The sequence below is a fragment of the Thamnophis sirtalis genome, unplaced genomic scaffold (genome assembly GCF_051295495.1).
Source record: "Thamnophis sirtalis isolate CommonGarterSnake01/CBP01778 unplaced genomic scaffold, rThaSir2_p1.2 scaffold_8, whole genome shotgun sequence".
Taxonomy (NCBI): domain Eukaryota; kingdom Metazoa; phylum Chordata; class Lepidosauria; order Squamata; family Natricidae; genus Thamnophis; species Thamnophis sirtalis.
Window position 1 is genome coordinate 18,998,861 of NW_028261388.1, and position 18,018 is coordinate 19,016,878.

At 38.1% G+C, this 18,018-nt stretch overlaps 1 protein-coding gene across 1 annotated transcript in view; it reads left to right on the forward strand.

The window, feature by feature from the left end:
* Positions 1-18,018, forward strand: part of DDX10 (DEAD-box helicase 10) — a 169,246-nt gene that overhangs the window by 44,481 nt on the left and 106,747 nt on the right. The window contains exons 12-13 of the mRNA XM_087721190.1: positions 6,614-6,702; positions 11,289-11,697. Of these exons, the coding sequence (XP_087577316.1) occupies positions 6,614-6,702; positions 11,289-11,697 (498 nt within the window). The remainder of the gene's footprint in view (positions 1-6,613; positions 6,703-11,288; positions 11,698-18,018) is intronic.

An 18,018-nucleotide genomic window follows, 5' to 3' on the forward strand; every position in this document is an offset into this window, starting at 1 on the left:
CTGTGACCTTTGTGTGGGTCAATTTTGAGCTACAAGTGAGGATCATATAGCTTGCACGGCACAGTTCCTAACAGACCATGGGCTGGTACGGGTACATGGTCCGGTAGTTGGGAACCCCGATCTATAGTTTCTGAAAACCTTTTTTTTACCTCTCAATTTTAGATAGAAACAAATTTTCCTCTCCTTCAGCAATCTGGCACTTCATACCTTGAAGATTTCTCACAGATAATATATAAATCTTTGGTCAATCGATCTGCTAGTTTCTGCAATATCCTAGGCTGCAATTTATCTTGTCTGAAGATTTAAACTCACTCAGGCTAAGCAGATATTCCTGTGTCATATTTCTGTCAGTCTCAAACGTCAAGCTCTTCATTCTGCTCCTCACATTTTTTTTCTGATTTTGTTTTGTTTTGTTGGAAGAGACTAAATCAAAATAGGTGAATAGCTTTGCCTTTCTTTGTCACTGCTTAGGATTATTCAGTGTTCATTGATCAACAAATATACTGATTCTTTTTTGTTGTTGAACATACCTGAAGATTCTGCATTTGTTTTTAGAATCCTTAATCACTGTTACCTAATTCTGAATTTTGTTTTGTTTTGTTTTCCCCACATTGAGTTCCTTTGCATTCTTTCTTGGTAACTTACTACACCTTGCTTTCAGATTTTCATCTGACTTTTTGTCTAGTTGTGTTACTTTGTATCTACCATATTTTTCTGAGTAAAAGACGCACCGGAGTTATAAGACACACCAAAAATTTTGCAGAGGCAATTTAAAAAAAAAAAGTTTTTGCACTCTGCAGACCTCGCAAGAACAGCCCGTTTTTTTTTGCAAAAATTGGCCTTTTTTTAAATAAAAAAGGGGCGTTCATAGCCTTTAGGAGGCTTATAGAGTGCTCCTGGGGGCTGGGAGGGGGGCAAAAAAGGTCCCTTTTTTGCTCATTTCTGCTCTCCCCAGCTCCCAAGAGCACTCTGGAAGCCTCCTAAAGGCTATGCACATCCATTTTTGCAAAGTGGGTGAGGTTTCAGGAGGCCAAAAATGCTGTATTCAGTATATAAGACACACCCAGATTTTCACCTTTTTTTGAGGGGAAAAATGGTGCATCTTATAAGATGAAAAATATGGTATTTTTTTTTTAACTTGGACCCTTATTGGAGTTGTTTGCAGTAATTCCTACTTATTCTAGTTTATAATCTTTTTATATTTTCCATCATTAACTCTGTGACAAAAGGGAAGCATCTATGTGATCAATTATTCCACAAAACTTAATCACACAGGACTTGCATTTTTACAGGAAGCAATCAAAACTAAAAACAGACCCCTTTGTAGATGATTTTTAGTGCCTCTGGAAGGAATTTAGGGATTTTTAATTTGGCACAGTTCATTGAAAGGCCTTACAATTACTGCCCTTGGTTTGCAAGACGTGTCAAATTTTATGACAACTCTGAAAGCTGGGGGGGAAAACCCCATATTTACAGCCATGCTTGTAAAATCTATTTATTACTCCATTTTTAATCACACCTTTCTTCCATTTGCTCAAGGCAAAACATGTGCTTCTTCCCTCCTTCATTTACTTTCCAAATTACAATGTAAAGAATGAAAAGTGAAATATGATGCTCACACCAATGAATTATTCAATAATTTTCTTGGCCGAATGGAGTTGTCTTGTCCAGTCTTAGCCCGCATACTTTCCTGATGTGCCTGTGCAACAATAGCAACACTCCTTGGAAGAAATGCTGCAAGTCACTTCCTCTTGCAAGTTTCTTTTGCAAGATCAAGGCTGCAGGACCCAAAAGCTTTCAAGTGGAGCCTATCTGGAAGGAGATTATCTGATCATTAGGTGTGAAAACATTGCTCTCTTGAGGTTGTAAGGCTGTCTCTTAGGGAGCATCTCCTGTTTGTGAACAACAACAAGAAGGGAGATGCTGCCATAGATTTCTGATCTGATTAAATTATAGCTTAGTATTGATGAAATGAGTCATGGAAATGGAGTGATGAAAAAGAATGGTCTGCAAACAAATACTGGATTAATAACTAACCAGAACAGGTATAATGGTAGGTTATAACCTGGCTGCTACAGGGGGGGGGGGGGAAATTAATCAATAGTTGTAAACAAAACCAGTTGGATTCATCTCAATCTGGACCCCAACATTGGGACAGTCAACAAGGAAGTATATTTATATGGATTATTTTCAACTTGTAGATCTCCATGACAAGCAGATGTTGTGCAGAGATGAGGGCCACAATCTGTTTGCTTGACCTAAATCTTTCCTGGCAGGATTAAATTGATTAGGTCAGACGGGTCCTGTGATTATAAGAGGTGATTAATGCCTTCTTGGCTGATGGATGTTTCTCGATTGCTTAAAGGAAGCAGTCATATGAGCCTTGTTGGGGAAAAAAAAATCTCCCTGAACATGAAAGAACCTTGTAATTAAAGGGAGTCTTTAATCTTCCAAGTCTAGGAAAGTGATTGAAGAAGCAGCTTTGTACCTGCAGATTTGGACCCACGTTAATTGGGGATTCACTCAGGATGTAGGACTGAGATTACGTTAGTTTTCTTGGTAGAGATCCTGCTAGTTTCGCTGGACGTCTTGGCACGTATAAATGATACATTTTATAATTTAAATTTTAATTGCTGTAAGCTGTTTCATGAACAGGAAAAAAAAAGGAACATAAACAAAGTCTAGACTATCGATCCCACTTTCAGACTTTCCAAGTAGTCCAGCCAAGAAGCACACTCGGAAGTACTGTCTCTAATTTTATTGTCAGGTTGCATGAACAATATCTTGCAAGTGTGGAAAACGCATTCATCCCCCATTACCTGTACAGCCCAAGGGACTAGGGAACATCCATTCTGAAGCGTTTGTACATCCCCATTTTTTCTACAGCAGGGGTGTCAAACTCGATTTCATTGAGGGATGCATCAGGGTTGTGTTTGACCTTGGGGCTGGGAGATGACAGGGGGCGTGGCCAGCTTCGGCATGGCCAGCTTGACGTCACTCGTGCTGGCCCGAGTGCTCTGTCAGCGAAAACAGGCTCCCAAGCTCCATTTTTGGCTGAGATGGCCTCCTGCAACCCTTTGCCAGTGAAAACGGCGCTTGGGAGGGTCACATGCGGCCCTCCTGGTCTCTGTTTTTGCTGGCAGAAGCACTGTGGGCTGGTCCTTCACTGTTTCCAGGGCGGCCCCACGGGCCACGTCTAAGCACCCGATGGGTCGGATGCGGCCAGCAGGCCTTGAGTTTGACACCCCTGCTCTACAGGCTAAGCTGCCACTTAACTAACCATTGTACTATCTGCAGCTATTCCCACATCTCCCATTTCTACATACCATAACATTAAGCACAGCCAAAGGTGAGACAGTACCAGTGGACTTGATTTCACCATATTTGAAAGGCTTCATGTTGGAGAAGGTGGCAAACAGCACTGTTCTCCAATGATGCGATAATCTGCCTTCAGGTATAATGATAGCGAACTGGGAAAACGAATTGATAATGGTAGTTTAGATACAGAAACATTAAACAGAGTTTTGGACATGTAAAATACTAATATCATTGGAAGCAGTTTTGCCTTTTGGAACAGTCAGAATGATCCCTGGATTAGAAGCCCTATCTTTATGGCTTTATTGTAATTGAATAAGATAAACAGGTGCTTTCTTCGTAAGAGTCTTTCTGAGCCCAATTTTCAAGCTTGTATAGTTTGTATTACTTGACAATAAAATATTGTTGATTTAGTACCTGACTTAGAATTACCTTGCCAGAAAGAGATAGACAAGACTTACTGGGTGAAACAAAATGGAATAAACTTCTTCATTCTCTTGTCATTGCTTTCTAAAGCAGCCTTTTAAAAGAAGAATAAAAGTGGAGCGGAGTGGAATAATTTTGAAACTTCAGGATATTGAGGAAACAAGTGGAAACAAGGGGTTTTGTTGTAGCTGACAGATGTAGTGATAGGCCTGCCCGGTAAATCCAGTTTTATTGCTATATTTAAAGCCATTCTTTTATTGCTCTGTGATACTGAAGTTACAGTCTGTTCTTCCTTTTTGTTGAATAAGACGGCAGCATCTTTTTGAAAATGTGAATAGAAGCTAAATAACTTTTGACAGTCTTCACCTACCTAGAATTTCCATGGGTTTCCAGGATCTTTTAGGATAATAACTGCTTGACTGTAACTTTGTTGCTTGTATACTTATGATTTATATTGATGTTGATTGTTTCCTGGTTGCTTATTTGTACCCTATGACTATCATTAAGTGCTGTACCTTATGATTCTTGACAAATGTATCTTGTTGTTTTATGTACAGTGAGAGCATATGCACCAAGGATGAATTCCTTGTGTGTCCAATGACACTTGGCCAATAAAGAATTCTATTCTGTATAATTCTCTTCTCTTCCCTTCCCTTCCCTTCCCTTCCATTCCATTCCATTCCATTCTCTTCTATTTTTTACTTTGCCCCATCTGAATGGGACTTCAAATCCCTTAATAGCCCTAGTTTGCACGTCAGTTTCCTATATGCTTTTAGACTGACATCATCTGCACGTTAACTAGTCAACTAGATCTTTTTGGTTAATTAGAGTTTAGAATTGGGTAAAAAGATTCTCTAATTTAAATATTGGTGTGAAAATTCTCATAACTAATGGGTTAAAAGATTGTAAGAGGAAGAGAACTCAATCCATAATTTTCTCTCCATTTTTTAACTGATTAAAAGAGAGTTGATCCATTACATCTGCAGCACTCTACGGAGTATTATTTTCACTTCATGTAGTTCTGTATTTGAATAGTTTGTTATATTTAGTGCCTCTTCCAAACAGTTGTGCCTTTGACATTAAAGTATACTCATATATCCATCCTTTTGGCATCAAACCCTGCAGCTCTGTAAGAGATATTGCAGTGGAATAGATAAAATGAATGTTGAATTCAATCAAGCTTTATCGCTGCAACTTTTAATTTTAGCAAGCACATTAAACAACTGTATTATTGGGTAACTGTACTTCTGTTCCAAAAAGTGTTAAATTACCCATACTAGCAACTATAAAGTTTACTTTTTTAAAAATAGTTATGTAGAATGTAGTTTACATTTTTTACTCAACAGAATTAAAGTTTAAAAACAGCAATAGTGATAGTATATTACTATACAGATAGTCCTCGACTTACGACCACAATTGAGACCAGAATTTCCAAAGCCAGAGAAGGTGGTTTTTCAGTGAGTTATGCCTGATTTAGGGCTGAAGATTTCTAATAGCCCTTTTAACTGAAATATATAACTTTTCAGTGTCTGAATTTTATTCTGTCAGAGATTGAATAGGAGGCCATCTGCCCAACCATGTTCCTAAGATCTCATGATAATGACTAGAGGGAATCATCAAACTATTTTATTGTAGTCATCTGGCGTAAGGTGTGTATGACGGACCAAAAAAAATGCAAAAGACAGTGAGGTACAGCAGATGGGTCTGTTCAGTCTTTTGGGTGATAATGAAAAATGTAATGACTGATAATAAGTCTTCATTTAAGGTTTGCAGCTAGCAGAAGAATGAATGGGAATTTTCTATGCGGGCCAGTAAATATATCTACAAAAATATTTTTCCTTTGTTTTCCCAATAAAAATTACTGAATAGTGTTGCGGAAACATAAAACAGAATGGTTAGAATTATACACTTGAGTTACCAGACAAATGAAAGGAAATGCTGATAGCAGCAGGTAATTCAGTTTTATAGAAGTGATTTTCCAGTGTTTTATTGCAACCTGGATATTGTGAAACCACAAGCAAAACCTTTACTATTTTGTTGTTGTCGTTGATGATGCTTCTTTTGAGGGCAAAAATATTGTGTATTGTAGCTTCTCTTAGTAGCTCAAGATGAGCTCAAGGACAGACAAATTTCAATTTTAAGAAATAATAAAAAAGAATGAATGTTATTTTGAAAGTCAAGTGAAAAACACTAAAAAAATATCCATTGGATGGAATTGGGCAGAGATGCCACCAAAAATGTGAATATACACTTAATATAAGCACTACCAAAATATTAAAAATGCATATACAATGGTAACCTATTCGTGCATAAAATTTAATCATAAGAACTTAGTGATACTGAAGAAGGAAGACACTGCTATTTTTTTCAGGCTGTGAATTATACTTGGTTTTTGAACAATGTGCTGGGAGTTATAGTTCAATTATTATCTACAACAAATACGAAACAAGATAATTCTCACTAAAGGATGCTAATTTGGACCAGAATTTCCATCACTAAGCAATACAGTGGTAAAGCACAACATCATATGGCCACACTGCTTATTGATGGCAGTTCCAGCAATTCCTGGTTACTGTCATTAAGAAAAACACAGGTTGTTAATTGAGGATCTCCTGTGAGGGCGACTCTGACTTTCTGCTGCCTTCCCTCTTTGACTTTGCTTGTGGGAAATTAGCAGGGACGGTAGCAAATTATGATGAATGAAAAATGAAATGAAAAAGGATATCTTGATTTTCAGTGTCTTAATATCAAAGAGGACTTTATAAGCTACTGTACTTTAAAAAGTAATTATCTTAAACTCTGTATCTGTTTCTGTTGAGTCTCCTTTTATTCTGTGACTTGAACAAGTTTTTTAAATCTTTTTTTTCCTTAGTGTTTTGTTTCTTACCTGCGATCCGTCTACCTAATGAAGAACAAAGAAGTATTTGATGTATTAAAGTTACCCATTGCTGAATATGCCCTGTAAGTGCCATTGATCTTTAGTAATTGTAGATGCCGTACAAAAACTATACATCCTTTTTTTATAGATTTCTTTTGAACTTGGAAATTTTAATCAGTGAGCCAAGCCAACATTGGCTCACTGATTAAAATTAGCAATGAAAATCAGTTTGTTAAAAATGGAGATTAGTCAAACAGAGCTAATGGAAATGAGGAGAAAAAGCAATAAATGAATCCTTAATCATTTTGTGCTGCCTGTTGAAACTCAATAACATGGGTGCCAATTTTTAATTTTTTTAAAAGTGTCTTAGAAGTCCTCATTAGTTAGTCGTCACCATGGGAGAGTTCCTTCTGTTCGTGTCTTAAGATTTTAGATTTGGTCCTTTAGTGGAAAACCCTTCCCTAAAGTTTTAAGAGCTATTGCCATTCAGTGATGATAATCCTGAACTATTTTATTTATTTATTTGCTTTTTATCTTGACATCATTTGCAATCACCTCAAGGTAGCACAGATACACACTGCACCATTCATTTATAGCTTTTGTCTTTCCTAATTTGTTCTTATTTTCTAAGATCCCTCTCTGATACCCTGACTTCTTTTGCACCATCTCCCCCAAAAGCCTTCCTCCAAAAAATCCTAAATTGACACTAGGATCAATAGCAAATTTGCCATGTCTGTCTGTCTTGTGTGTCTACCAGATGTCTCCTTACAAATCGTCCTCCATATTTTATGATCAGTCATTTTACAATGACATTGGAAGTTAAGACGGCCATGGAGTGATGCTTTAAAGAATATTCTCCCTTCCATCTCACTAGGGGCTCACAACCATGGGGCTGGTTAATGATGTGAAAGTCCTTCCTCCATTTTTAATTAACACTTGATGTTTGTCTGTATTTTAAATTTTTGATTTAGTTTTTATGTTTTTAACATTTCATTTGTGCACTGCCCAGAATCCCTCTGTGAGGGAGATCTTTAAAGAATGATATGGAAACCTTTCTAAGAAAGAAGTCATCCTTCAAAGCCAGACATGCATTTAGTGCATAAAAGGAACCTACTGTATACCGGAAGTAGAGACTAATAAATTTTGCTCTACAAACCAGTATCCCATGGGGCATTTTATTAAAACGTCACAATCATACACTGAGTGCATGTGTGTGTTCAGATTTTTTCATATTGTGCTTTAGAATATAGCTGAACCTGCTTTTAAGAAGAAAAAAAGACAAAGCTAAACCTTTTTTTCATTCTACCCTTACTGAATATTAGATTCAATGGCCATTAAAAAACATTTCCTTCTTTCCTCTAGACAAATGATTACGTAAATAGCCACAAATTGTACCACCTTTTAGAACGGCATTTAGTTATTTTGTTTAGTATGAATGGGATGGAAATCAGTAAGAATATCACAAGTCAAACGAAAAGCAAAATTGAGACCTTACAGTTCACTTCTCAAACTAATTATTGTAGATCTGTACTTTAATACACTGTCCATAATTTATTTTTGGGAGAGGAAAAATAAAGAGAAGACATGGATGACCAAAGTCAATACTTTTTAGCAAATTGAGCCAAGGGGAGATGAGCTTGGAATCGTTTTCATATCTTTTTATTCCTCTGGGGTAGAGATCGAGGGATGTCCTGGTCTTTAACCCATCCCTAATTAAGATGTATGTAAATCAAAGGATTTGTAATCTCAGCATCCCTGAGAAACCAATCCTAGAAAATAATGGTGAAAAGAATTAAAACATCTTATGGGCAATGCAAGCATCATACACCTGACAACGATGGAACAATAAAAAGCAAAGGAACATTTCATTCATAATTAAATAGCCAAGCTTATTAATCTTTGGCATAAGAAATGCACAGGGCTGGCAGAATTCCACAGCAGTTTTCTTTGAAGTGAACATAATATAATGTGACCTTGCCTGACATCTATTATGTTGAAAATTCTTAACAGAGGGATGGCATAGTGATCAAAGGAACATGCAGAAAGCCCAGTGTTCAATTATCTGATATCTCTAAATAGCATAGGGACAGGTGTCTTCCTCAATGAGCCACTGAAAATCAGTGCAGATTCAAACCTTCAATCTCTCAGGCCTTAATCAAGTGGGCAACAAATCACTCTGCCATTAGCAATATGGCTCAAACTAATTATTATTCCCACAGAAGTATAATCTGTTTTTTTTTTGGAGAAAATATAATATTACTGCTGTACCAGTGGTGAGATTCAGCCAGTTCGCACCTGTTCGGGAGAACCAGTTGTTAACTTTCTAAATAGTTCGGAGAACCGATTGTTTGAAGAAATCTCATTTTGTTTTTTCCCCTTTACAGGGCTAATCTGTAAGGAAGGCAGGAAGGAAACATTCTGGTGTTGTTTATAGCCTAATCTTTGTTGCCCTGCTTACAGAAACTGCCTCTCCGGTTAACCCTTATTACATTGTACCAGCTAAGGCGAAGCGCCCATCGACATGACTGACGTTGAGTTGGTCACGCCCACCCAGTCACATGACCTCTGAGCTCCACCTACTCAGCTGGTCATTAGGGCAGAGAACCAGTTGTTAAATTATTTGAATCCCACCACTGTGCTGTACTATTACATTATCAAGGTTTTAGTTCTTTCCAATTCTTCTACACAAGCCTATATATTGCAACAACTTCTATATAAGCCAATACCCTGAAAAACACTGGCGGTTGTTAGTTTTTGAACTAGAAGGATAATTGATCTGACTCAGCACCGAGGAACTTTTTAATGTTCTCAAATGTCAAACCCATCTGAACAGCAAAAGCCACCTAAGGTTTGACATTCCCAGAGGGGGAATCTGAAATACTTCCAGAAAAACCTAATGTTGAGGTCTAATGATATTTCTTTTCTTAGGCACATTAGTTATTGGTGTAGTGATTATGTGTGATTGGTGAAACCCAGATTCAAGACTTCATTCATTATTATGAATATACACCTGTCTGGGCCAGTCTCTCTCTTTCTGTTTCACCTATTTACAAGGCTGTATTTCTGTGGAATCAAAGGAGGAGATCACCTCATATTTTATACTTGATTATCCCAGAGAAAGGATAGGAAACATAGATCGATTGATCTGTTTGTCTGTCTACCAGTGGTGAATTGTGGATCCCGTTGCAACCGGTACAGTGCAATGGGGCAATGCTCCGTGATGCCTCTGTGATGCTCCAGCTGCTCAGCAGAGCATTGCGCAGGCTCTGTACACTCTGTGTGTGCGCACTGAAGCCCCGAAAACAAATACCGGTAAGGAGGGCGGGCCCTGATGCTCCAGGCAGGCACTGGTACGCCCGTACCGGGGTGTACCGGTTGTAACCCACCACTGCTGTCTACTATGTGTCCCTGAAAATAAGACAAGGTCTTATATTAATTTTTGCTCCAAAAGGCACATTTTATTTTCCAGTTAGGTCTTATTTTCGGGGAAGTACAGTACTAAATTCATCCGTCTGCCTGACAATCTTAACTGGGGCTTATTTTTGGGTACAGCTTATATTTGGACATCCTGAAAAATCATCTAGGGCTTATTTTCCAGTTAGCCTTTATTTTTGGGGAAACACGGTATCTATCTATCTATTGCATTTAGGAACCACCCTTTTCTTTTTTATACTCCTTTCTTCAGAAATCAGGTGGTAGGAGAGAGAGAGAGACAGAGATACACTGAGAGAGACACACACACACGCACACACACACACCAAGACAAACCGAAGTTTAGAAGACTTCCCCAGAAAGAATGATCTCATGTCAGTTCTTTTGTCTCTTTAACAAGCTGGGAAGACTTTTTCCATTTCTAGTCTTTACTTTGATTTAAACCCTGCAAGATTTTGGAGTCTCACCAAATCTTCCTACCAAATTACAGCAGCAATGACAGCGATGAATAATTAAATATGGAAAGAAAATTCATGTTTAATTAATTTAGTTATAATTATCTACACGTTCAGCCCTTCCTTCCATTTGTCGTCATCTCTTTGGAGTACCACCCGTGCAAATCACTTCAAAACTATTACGCATCCTTTTTATAAATGGACTCCTATTTTTCATTGTTGAGAATGGTTTGTTTGATTGCACTTAGCTTTAATTATATTTCAGCTGTGTCAGCCATTCAGGAAGCAGCATTGCCAAAAAGCTGGGCTAATGATAAATAAAGAATTACATATTGGAAAACCATCTATAAGATAACGATAATGGAAAGTTAAGGATTGAAGAAATATATAAAAAGTAGCTTGCAAAAGATTCAGAAGTTTAGTCGGCCAGAATTAATTTTGTTTGCCAGATGTATGAAAAGTCCTCACTATTAAGATAATGCCCTTAATAATCTTATCATGGTTTTTCTTTGGTTTTTAAAGTATAGTATAAATTCAGCAATTATAATTTGTATGCCATTTTTTATGCCTTATTGAGTGTAAGTCATACATAAGTTATAAGTTATTACTCTGCGTGTTGTGTCTGGCTTACACAAATGTTAAGAATTGCTTCCAGCCAGTAGAAATTTTCTGTCTTACAAAATAACACCATGCAAAACAGATTTTGATGAACTTTTAATGGTTAGCCTTTAATATTAAACCAGAGATCCTGTTCTGATGCTTGATACTTTTCTATTTTGTAGCTCTCTTGGGCTTGCAGTGGCCCCTCGTGTACGATTTCTCCAGAAAGTCCAGAAGAAACTGCATACAACGGAGCCTGAAAAAGAGGGGATGGAGCAGGCTGAGGACACACAGTTTTCTTTAAGTGACGAGGACTTAGAGAAATGCAGGAGAATTTTCTCTAGAGCAGGCATGTTGGAACAAAAAGAGACAGAGGGCCTCTCTGGGCAAAACAGCCCCGTTGAAGAAGCATTGCAGAGTCTTTCTGAGCCAGAAGAGCCTGCAACAGTCCATGAATCAAAGCCTGAAAGTCTAAATTTTTTCGAAGATGATGATGGAGATGATGATGATGATGATGATGCCTCCAAGGACGTGCTGATTGTAAAACGGCGAAATGTATTTGGCTTAGAACCAGAAGAGAAAGCACCATTGGTAAGGATCTTTTTTTTTAAATGCTAAGAGCCAGCCTTCTTTTTCTTCTGGAAGAGGGTTATGATTGTCATTGTCTGGCTTTCCGAATATAGTTTGCTATTGCATTACACAAATACCAGACTATTAAGCCAGGGGTGTCAAATTCAAGGCCTGCTGACTGGATCCAGCCCACGGGGTGCTTAGATTTGGCCCATGGGGCCGCCCTAGAAACAGTGAAGGACTGGCCCGCAGTGCCTCTGCCAACGAGAATGGGCTCCCGAGCTCCGTTTTCGGCTGCTGCAGCCTCCTGCAACCCTCTGCCAGTGAAAATGGCAGGGCCGTTTTCGCTGGCAGAGCACTCAGGCCACCGCAGGCACCAACACAAATGACGTCAAGCTGGCCATGCCCACCCCGGTCCCCCAAGGTCAAACACAACCCTGATGCGGCCCTCAATGAAATCAAGTTTTGACAACCCTGTAGTAAGCCTATGCCTCGATCTAACAGAGCTTTTCCATTGCAACCATAATAAATACATACAGAGCCGAGGTGGCGCAGTGGTTAAATGCAGCACTGCAGGCTACTGCTAGATCAGCAGGTCAGCGGTTCAAATCTCACCGGCTCAGGGTTGACTCAGCCTTCCATCCTTCCGAGGTGGGTAAAATGAGGACCCAGATTGTTGGGGGCAATATGCTGACTCTCTGTAAACCGCTTAGAGAGGGCTGAAAGCCCTATGAAGCGGTATATAAGTCTACTGCTATTGCTATTGCTATGTTGGTTGCCAAGTGCCCAATTTTGATGGCCTGACAGATGGGATACTATGATGGTCATGTGAGGATTGGTCACAAGTGACTTTTTTCAGTGCCTTTACTTTGAACGGTCGCTAAATCTTGGTTGTAAGCCGAGGACTGCCTGTAGACACTGTTTTTTTTAAAATTGGTTGATATCTAAGTTACACAGATTGAATTACTTGCATTGTGTGTATTAATGCAACCTTTCCCAATTTATCACTCTTCAGATGTGACCCTATTACTCCCACAACATATCGGGGAATTATGTGGCTTGCTATCAGGGTAATTGGAACCTATCAGATTGGGGAACTTATTAATATTTTCTTTTGTTGCCGACTAACAGTTTAATGCTTGAATTTTGTGAGCTTCCCAATAGTTCTTCTACATGAATGTTAGGGCTACATCATAGATTTTATTTTTATAAGACTTTAAGAAATATTAGTAACTTGAACATGTATAATTTGATAATTTGGATGTTAAACTCTTATTATTCCTTTGTAGTGCTAATTAACATTGGATTGTGGATTAGTTAAAATAGAATAATTGGCTTTTCCTTTTATTGCCTTACAAAGCAAAAGGAAATGTAGAACTACTCCATTGCAGAATATTATGACAAGGGCCCTGGAAAAAGCCCTGACATTTCTTGGGGAAGTACATTATTTTATTATATATCAACACTAGTTCAATCAAAAACTTCTAATTTTAGACTTAATACACACATTGGCATACTCACATTTTCATCAGTAAATATATTTTCTAATGTTGACAACTCATTTAATAAGTTGCCATGGTGAGAACAAGTTGCTTAATTAATTTTGAGAGTTTTAAAAGCGCAGTGTATTTTAAATAACCAGGGTGAGTTGACCTTGAAAGGAACACTGTTTCAAATACTACCTACCTACAATTTGCTGAAAAGAGTTTTCAGTTTATTTTAAATCCAGACTGTCAAGATTCACTCAATTGTTTTTAGACATGCAGCCTATATTCGTCTGACTTTTATGTTTGTCACCTAAAGGATGATCAGTGCTGAGAGTTGTAGAAACGTGTATATCAATACTTTGATTGTGACCAAGTATGTCACTGAGGAACTAGAGGAAGTTAACAATTTGAAATGGAAGTCCAGTCATAATTATATCAAGGAACATATATCGAATGAAAACATCTATCCATGTACAGTATATTTTTCATGCTTTTTCTCTTCATGGGTAAACACACTTTCCTTGAGGAGCAGATGGCAACTGTGGCTAGGGGAGCCTTTGCACAGGTTCATCTTGCACACTAATTTTATCATTTATTCACTGGGAAACCTTACCATTCCGCACACCTTAGTTATGTCTTGACTAAATTATTGTAATGTGCTTTATGTGGTGCCTGCATTTGAAGACTACCCAAAAGTTACAACTAGATCAGCATGCCGTGATACATACAGCTTTAAACACTTTGCATTTTGCCCATGTTACACCGCGTGTGAGAACTGCACTGGCTTCCAGTTGCTTTCTGGATGCAATCCAAGGTGTTGGTTACTACCTTTAAAGCCCTACATGCCATGAAACCTGGTTATTTGCAGGACTGCATCTCTCTCAGTATATGTGCCAGTCCCTCCAGCTCAGATATGGTGGCTGCGCTCCACCTTCCCTTAACTCTTGCCACCTAGCGGAAGTTTGGAGATTTGAAGGGCTTCCACCTCTCACCAACAGACCCAGCTCTTCACTAGGCATTGGATTAGAATGGAAGTGAACCAAGCAAATGTAAAAGTGAAGTCAATAAGGAGATTTCTAGGTGAGGGATGGGGCTCACAAAAGTGACTGTGATAACCATGGCAGTGCCCAAGGAAGAGCTGTTTCCTGGAAACTTTCCAGATAAGGAGAGGATGGGATATTGCTCACATGTGCTCTGGATAGTTGCTCCTCATGAGGCCACGGTACAGTGGTGGATTGCGGATCCCGTTGCAACCGGTATGCTGCAACGGGGCCCAGCGTCTACTGCGCATGGGTACTTTCTGCCCGCAACGCTCCAGCTGCTCAATGGAGTGTCGCACAGGTGCCGTATGCTCTGTGCGTGTGCGCAAAAGCCCCGATTGGCTCAAATGCAGGTAAGGAGGGCGGGCGTACGGATGGGCCCTTTGGAGCACCGTACCGGAACAGTACCTGGTGCTCCCAGCAGGCACCGGTATGCCCGTAGTGGGGTGTACCGGTCGTATCCCACCACTGCCACGGTAGGGCAACAATTTTCCACAGGTTTAAGAGCCAGGAGATGAAGAGATGAGATGAATAACAACTGTGAAAGAGTCTTTTAAAATTTGTTGTGAAATACAGTACAAGCCTTGCTTTCGAAAATTGCCCATTGACCAGGGAAACCAAGCAGCACACTTGGAAATTATGGTACTACAAAGAAATGTAGTAATGACCTCTTGGGGAAGGAAAGAAGATAGAGGACTCCAGTTTAAGTGGTTTTTAAAGGAGACTAGACAGCTCATGGAAAATTGGGCTGTCATTGATTACAAATCCTAATGGTGGCTTGCTACTTCCAGAATAGCAGGCAGAATACTTTAAATGTCAGTTGCTAGAGACCAATAATGGAATATAGGTGTAACCCTCTTGTACTCTTACATACTTGGATCCTGATTTCAAGGGCACGGTTTGGCTATTGCAAGACTTAAAAGCCGGGGAAGGTTTTTCTAAAACAGATACAAATCTTAGTGGATTTTGGTTGTCATTTTTCTTACTGTTTTTTCAGTTGGGAAATGGTTAGTATATCTTGTTTCTGAGATAAATCTAGCCAATACAAAGGTGGCAGAAATATGTTTGAAATTGTTACAATTAAAGAGACAATTTCATCTTCTCTCCAGTTCCAAGCTGTTTCCCCCCCTCCTCCTCCCGAGATCATCATGATCTTTCTGGTAATATTTACTCATTAGCAACTGGCAGTTATTTTTGGTTTTGGAAATCTAGCTAAAAACATTTCTCCAAATTATTGATGTTAGTATCATCCCCGCCTTTAAAAAGGAGAGAATATCTTGGATATTTTGCTGATAGGTTGCAATGATTGACTTTATTTTTCTATAATAAGGGAAATGTGATTTAAATAATCCTTCCGAATCTATCACAATACTGAGTTTGTGAAAGTTACATGGCAAAATCTCAGCAGTCTTTCGTATTTCTCTGAAACCTTATTTATTCTTTCTTATTTTTATATTTTCCTTTTTTTAAAAAAATAACAGAACACTAAAAGATTTTGATTTTGCATTTGAGGGGAGTAAAATAAAGCTTAAGTTTCACATAGGAGGAAGAGATTTAGGTTCATTGGTTCTTCTGATGGTGGTTTTATAATACATATGTGAGATTGTTGATAGACAATTATGCATGCTGTCATTGAAAATGAGATGATAAAATACAGTGGTCCTGGTGGATACATATGATGCTTATAATTTATTAATTATTATTCAAGGATTGTTAAGGCTGTTCTATTATTCCCCTTATAAAAATTCTACAAGGATATGGAAATTTTACAGCTGGGGTGATTTATTATTTGAACAGTTGAAAGTATAATTCTGCCATTTTTCCCACCGAACTGAAACACATATTGTTAGTGACTATGTCCCCCCCAATTAAAATGCAGTAGCTTATATCTACAGAATTGGAACAGAGTGTTAGTACAAATTATATCTTGAGAAATTTAAATGTGAATAATAGTGTCTTTCTGCCAGTGCCCTCTGCCAGTGAAAATGGAGCTCAGGAGCTCCGTTTTCACTGGCAGGGGGTTGCCGAAGGCCTCACAGCCTCCTGAGCTCCTTTTTTGCTGGCAGACCACTCGGGCCACTACAGGAGCCCCCGACACGAGGGATATCGAGCTGGCCATGCCCACCTGGCCACACCCATCCAGCCGGTCAAACAGAACCCTGGTGCCGCCCTCAATGAAATCGAGTTTCCTCTATACAATACTGTTTATTATTCTGCTTTCTTTTTTCATTGTGAGGCTGCCCAGAATAATTCTCTATAACTTGCCAAGTAATTCTGCCAGAATTGGGCAGCCTAGAAATTCAATGAATGAATGAATGAATTCAAATGCTTGAAGGCAAAGTCATATAGAAATTCGAGACCCATTTCCTCTTGTTCCAGAGTACAGTATATGGAATTACACTGTAGATATAAATTAGATGAATTCTGACTGAATGTTATAAAAATATTCAGTAAGAGCAATAATGGTGGAACCCAGTGGGTTTCTCTTCATTGGATTTTCCCAAGAGAGATTACTCAGCCATCTGTCTGATATATTTTAATTTTAATTTCAACACTAAGCAATTGGACTTGATGGCCTAAATGGCCCTTCTAATTTTATGCTTCTGTTTTTTATATATATATATATATATATATATATATATATATATATATATATATATATATATATATATATATATATATATATATATATATATATATATATATATATATATATATATATGTTTTTATTTTGTGCTGATAAATAAATAAAGGAAGACTAGTATAGATCTATTTCAAGCTATTTAGCTCTCATCAGCTAGCCATATCCTTACTGGGATTCGAACCTGTGCTCTATTGCCTCCCAGGCAGGGAGTTAACCATTTGAGCTACAGAGAACGACTCCTTTTATCAGCCAGCCAGGGTGGGAGGTATATACTTAAAGTCACAACCCCTGGTATGCCCAAGTGTGGGAGGAAGGTCACACTTCCACTATATATATAGATATAGATATAGATATAGATATAGATATAGATATAGATATAGATATAGATATAGATATAGATATAGATATAGATATATATATATATATAGATATATATATATATATATATATATATATATATATATATATATATATATATATATATATATATAGAGAGAGAGAGAGAGAGAGAGAGAGAGAGAGAGAGAGAGAGAGAGAGAGAGAGAGAGAGAGAGAATGCAAGGGAAATTATTACAAATACCTTAAATAATAACAGTAATGCTAGTCTCTAGCCTTTGCATTATGCATTAAGTGGGGCAAGATGGAATGTGCCCCACTTAATGGGGGAGCAATATGTAGGAGGACTACATAGGAAATGATTTAGGTGAAAACTTAATTGAAATGTTAACTGGAAAAAAAGCCCAACAAAGGCAGGGTTAAGATTAGCATAAAACATAAATACCCGATGAAAAAAAGTTTCTTGGACAATGACAAGAAAAGGAAAAAAAAGTATAGTTGATGTTGTATTTTATGGAAGAAATGAATTATTGGCTCATGTGTTGGACATGCAGCCTGATAAAAATAATTTTTAAATGTTACACAACAGAAATAAACCTAATTCAATGCAGCAGCAGCCAGCTTTTAAACTTCCGATAGTAAATCAACTGTAATTGCTGAGAACGTTTGCAGAATGTACATCATTTTGACCAATAGTTTTGCTGGTTCATTTTTTTTAGAGATTTCAGAAAATCTTGTTTCAAGCCCCATATGCTGTTCTGATTCTAAAATAGCTGTTCTGACATTATTGGAAGCATTCCCTTGCAGTTCTGACTACTCCAGAATTGTTCTAAGT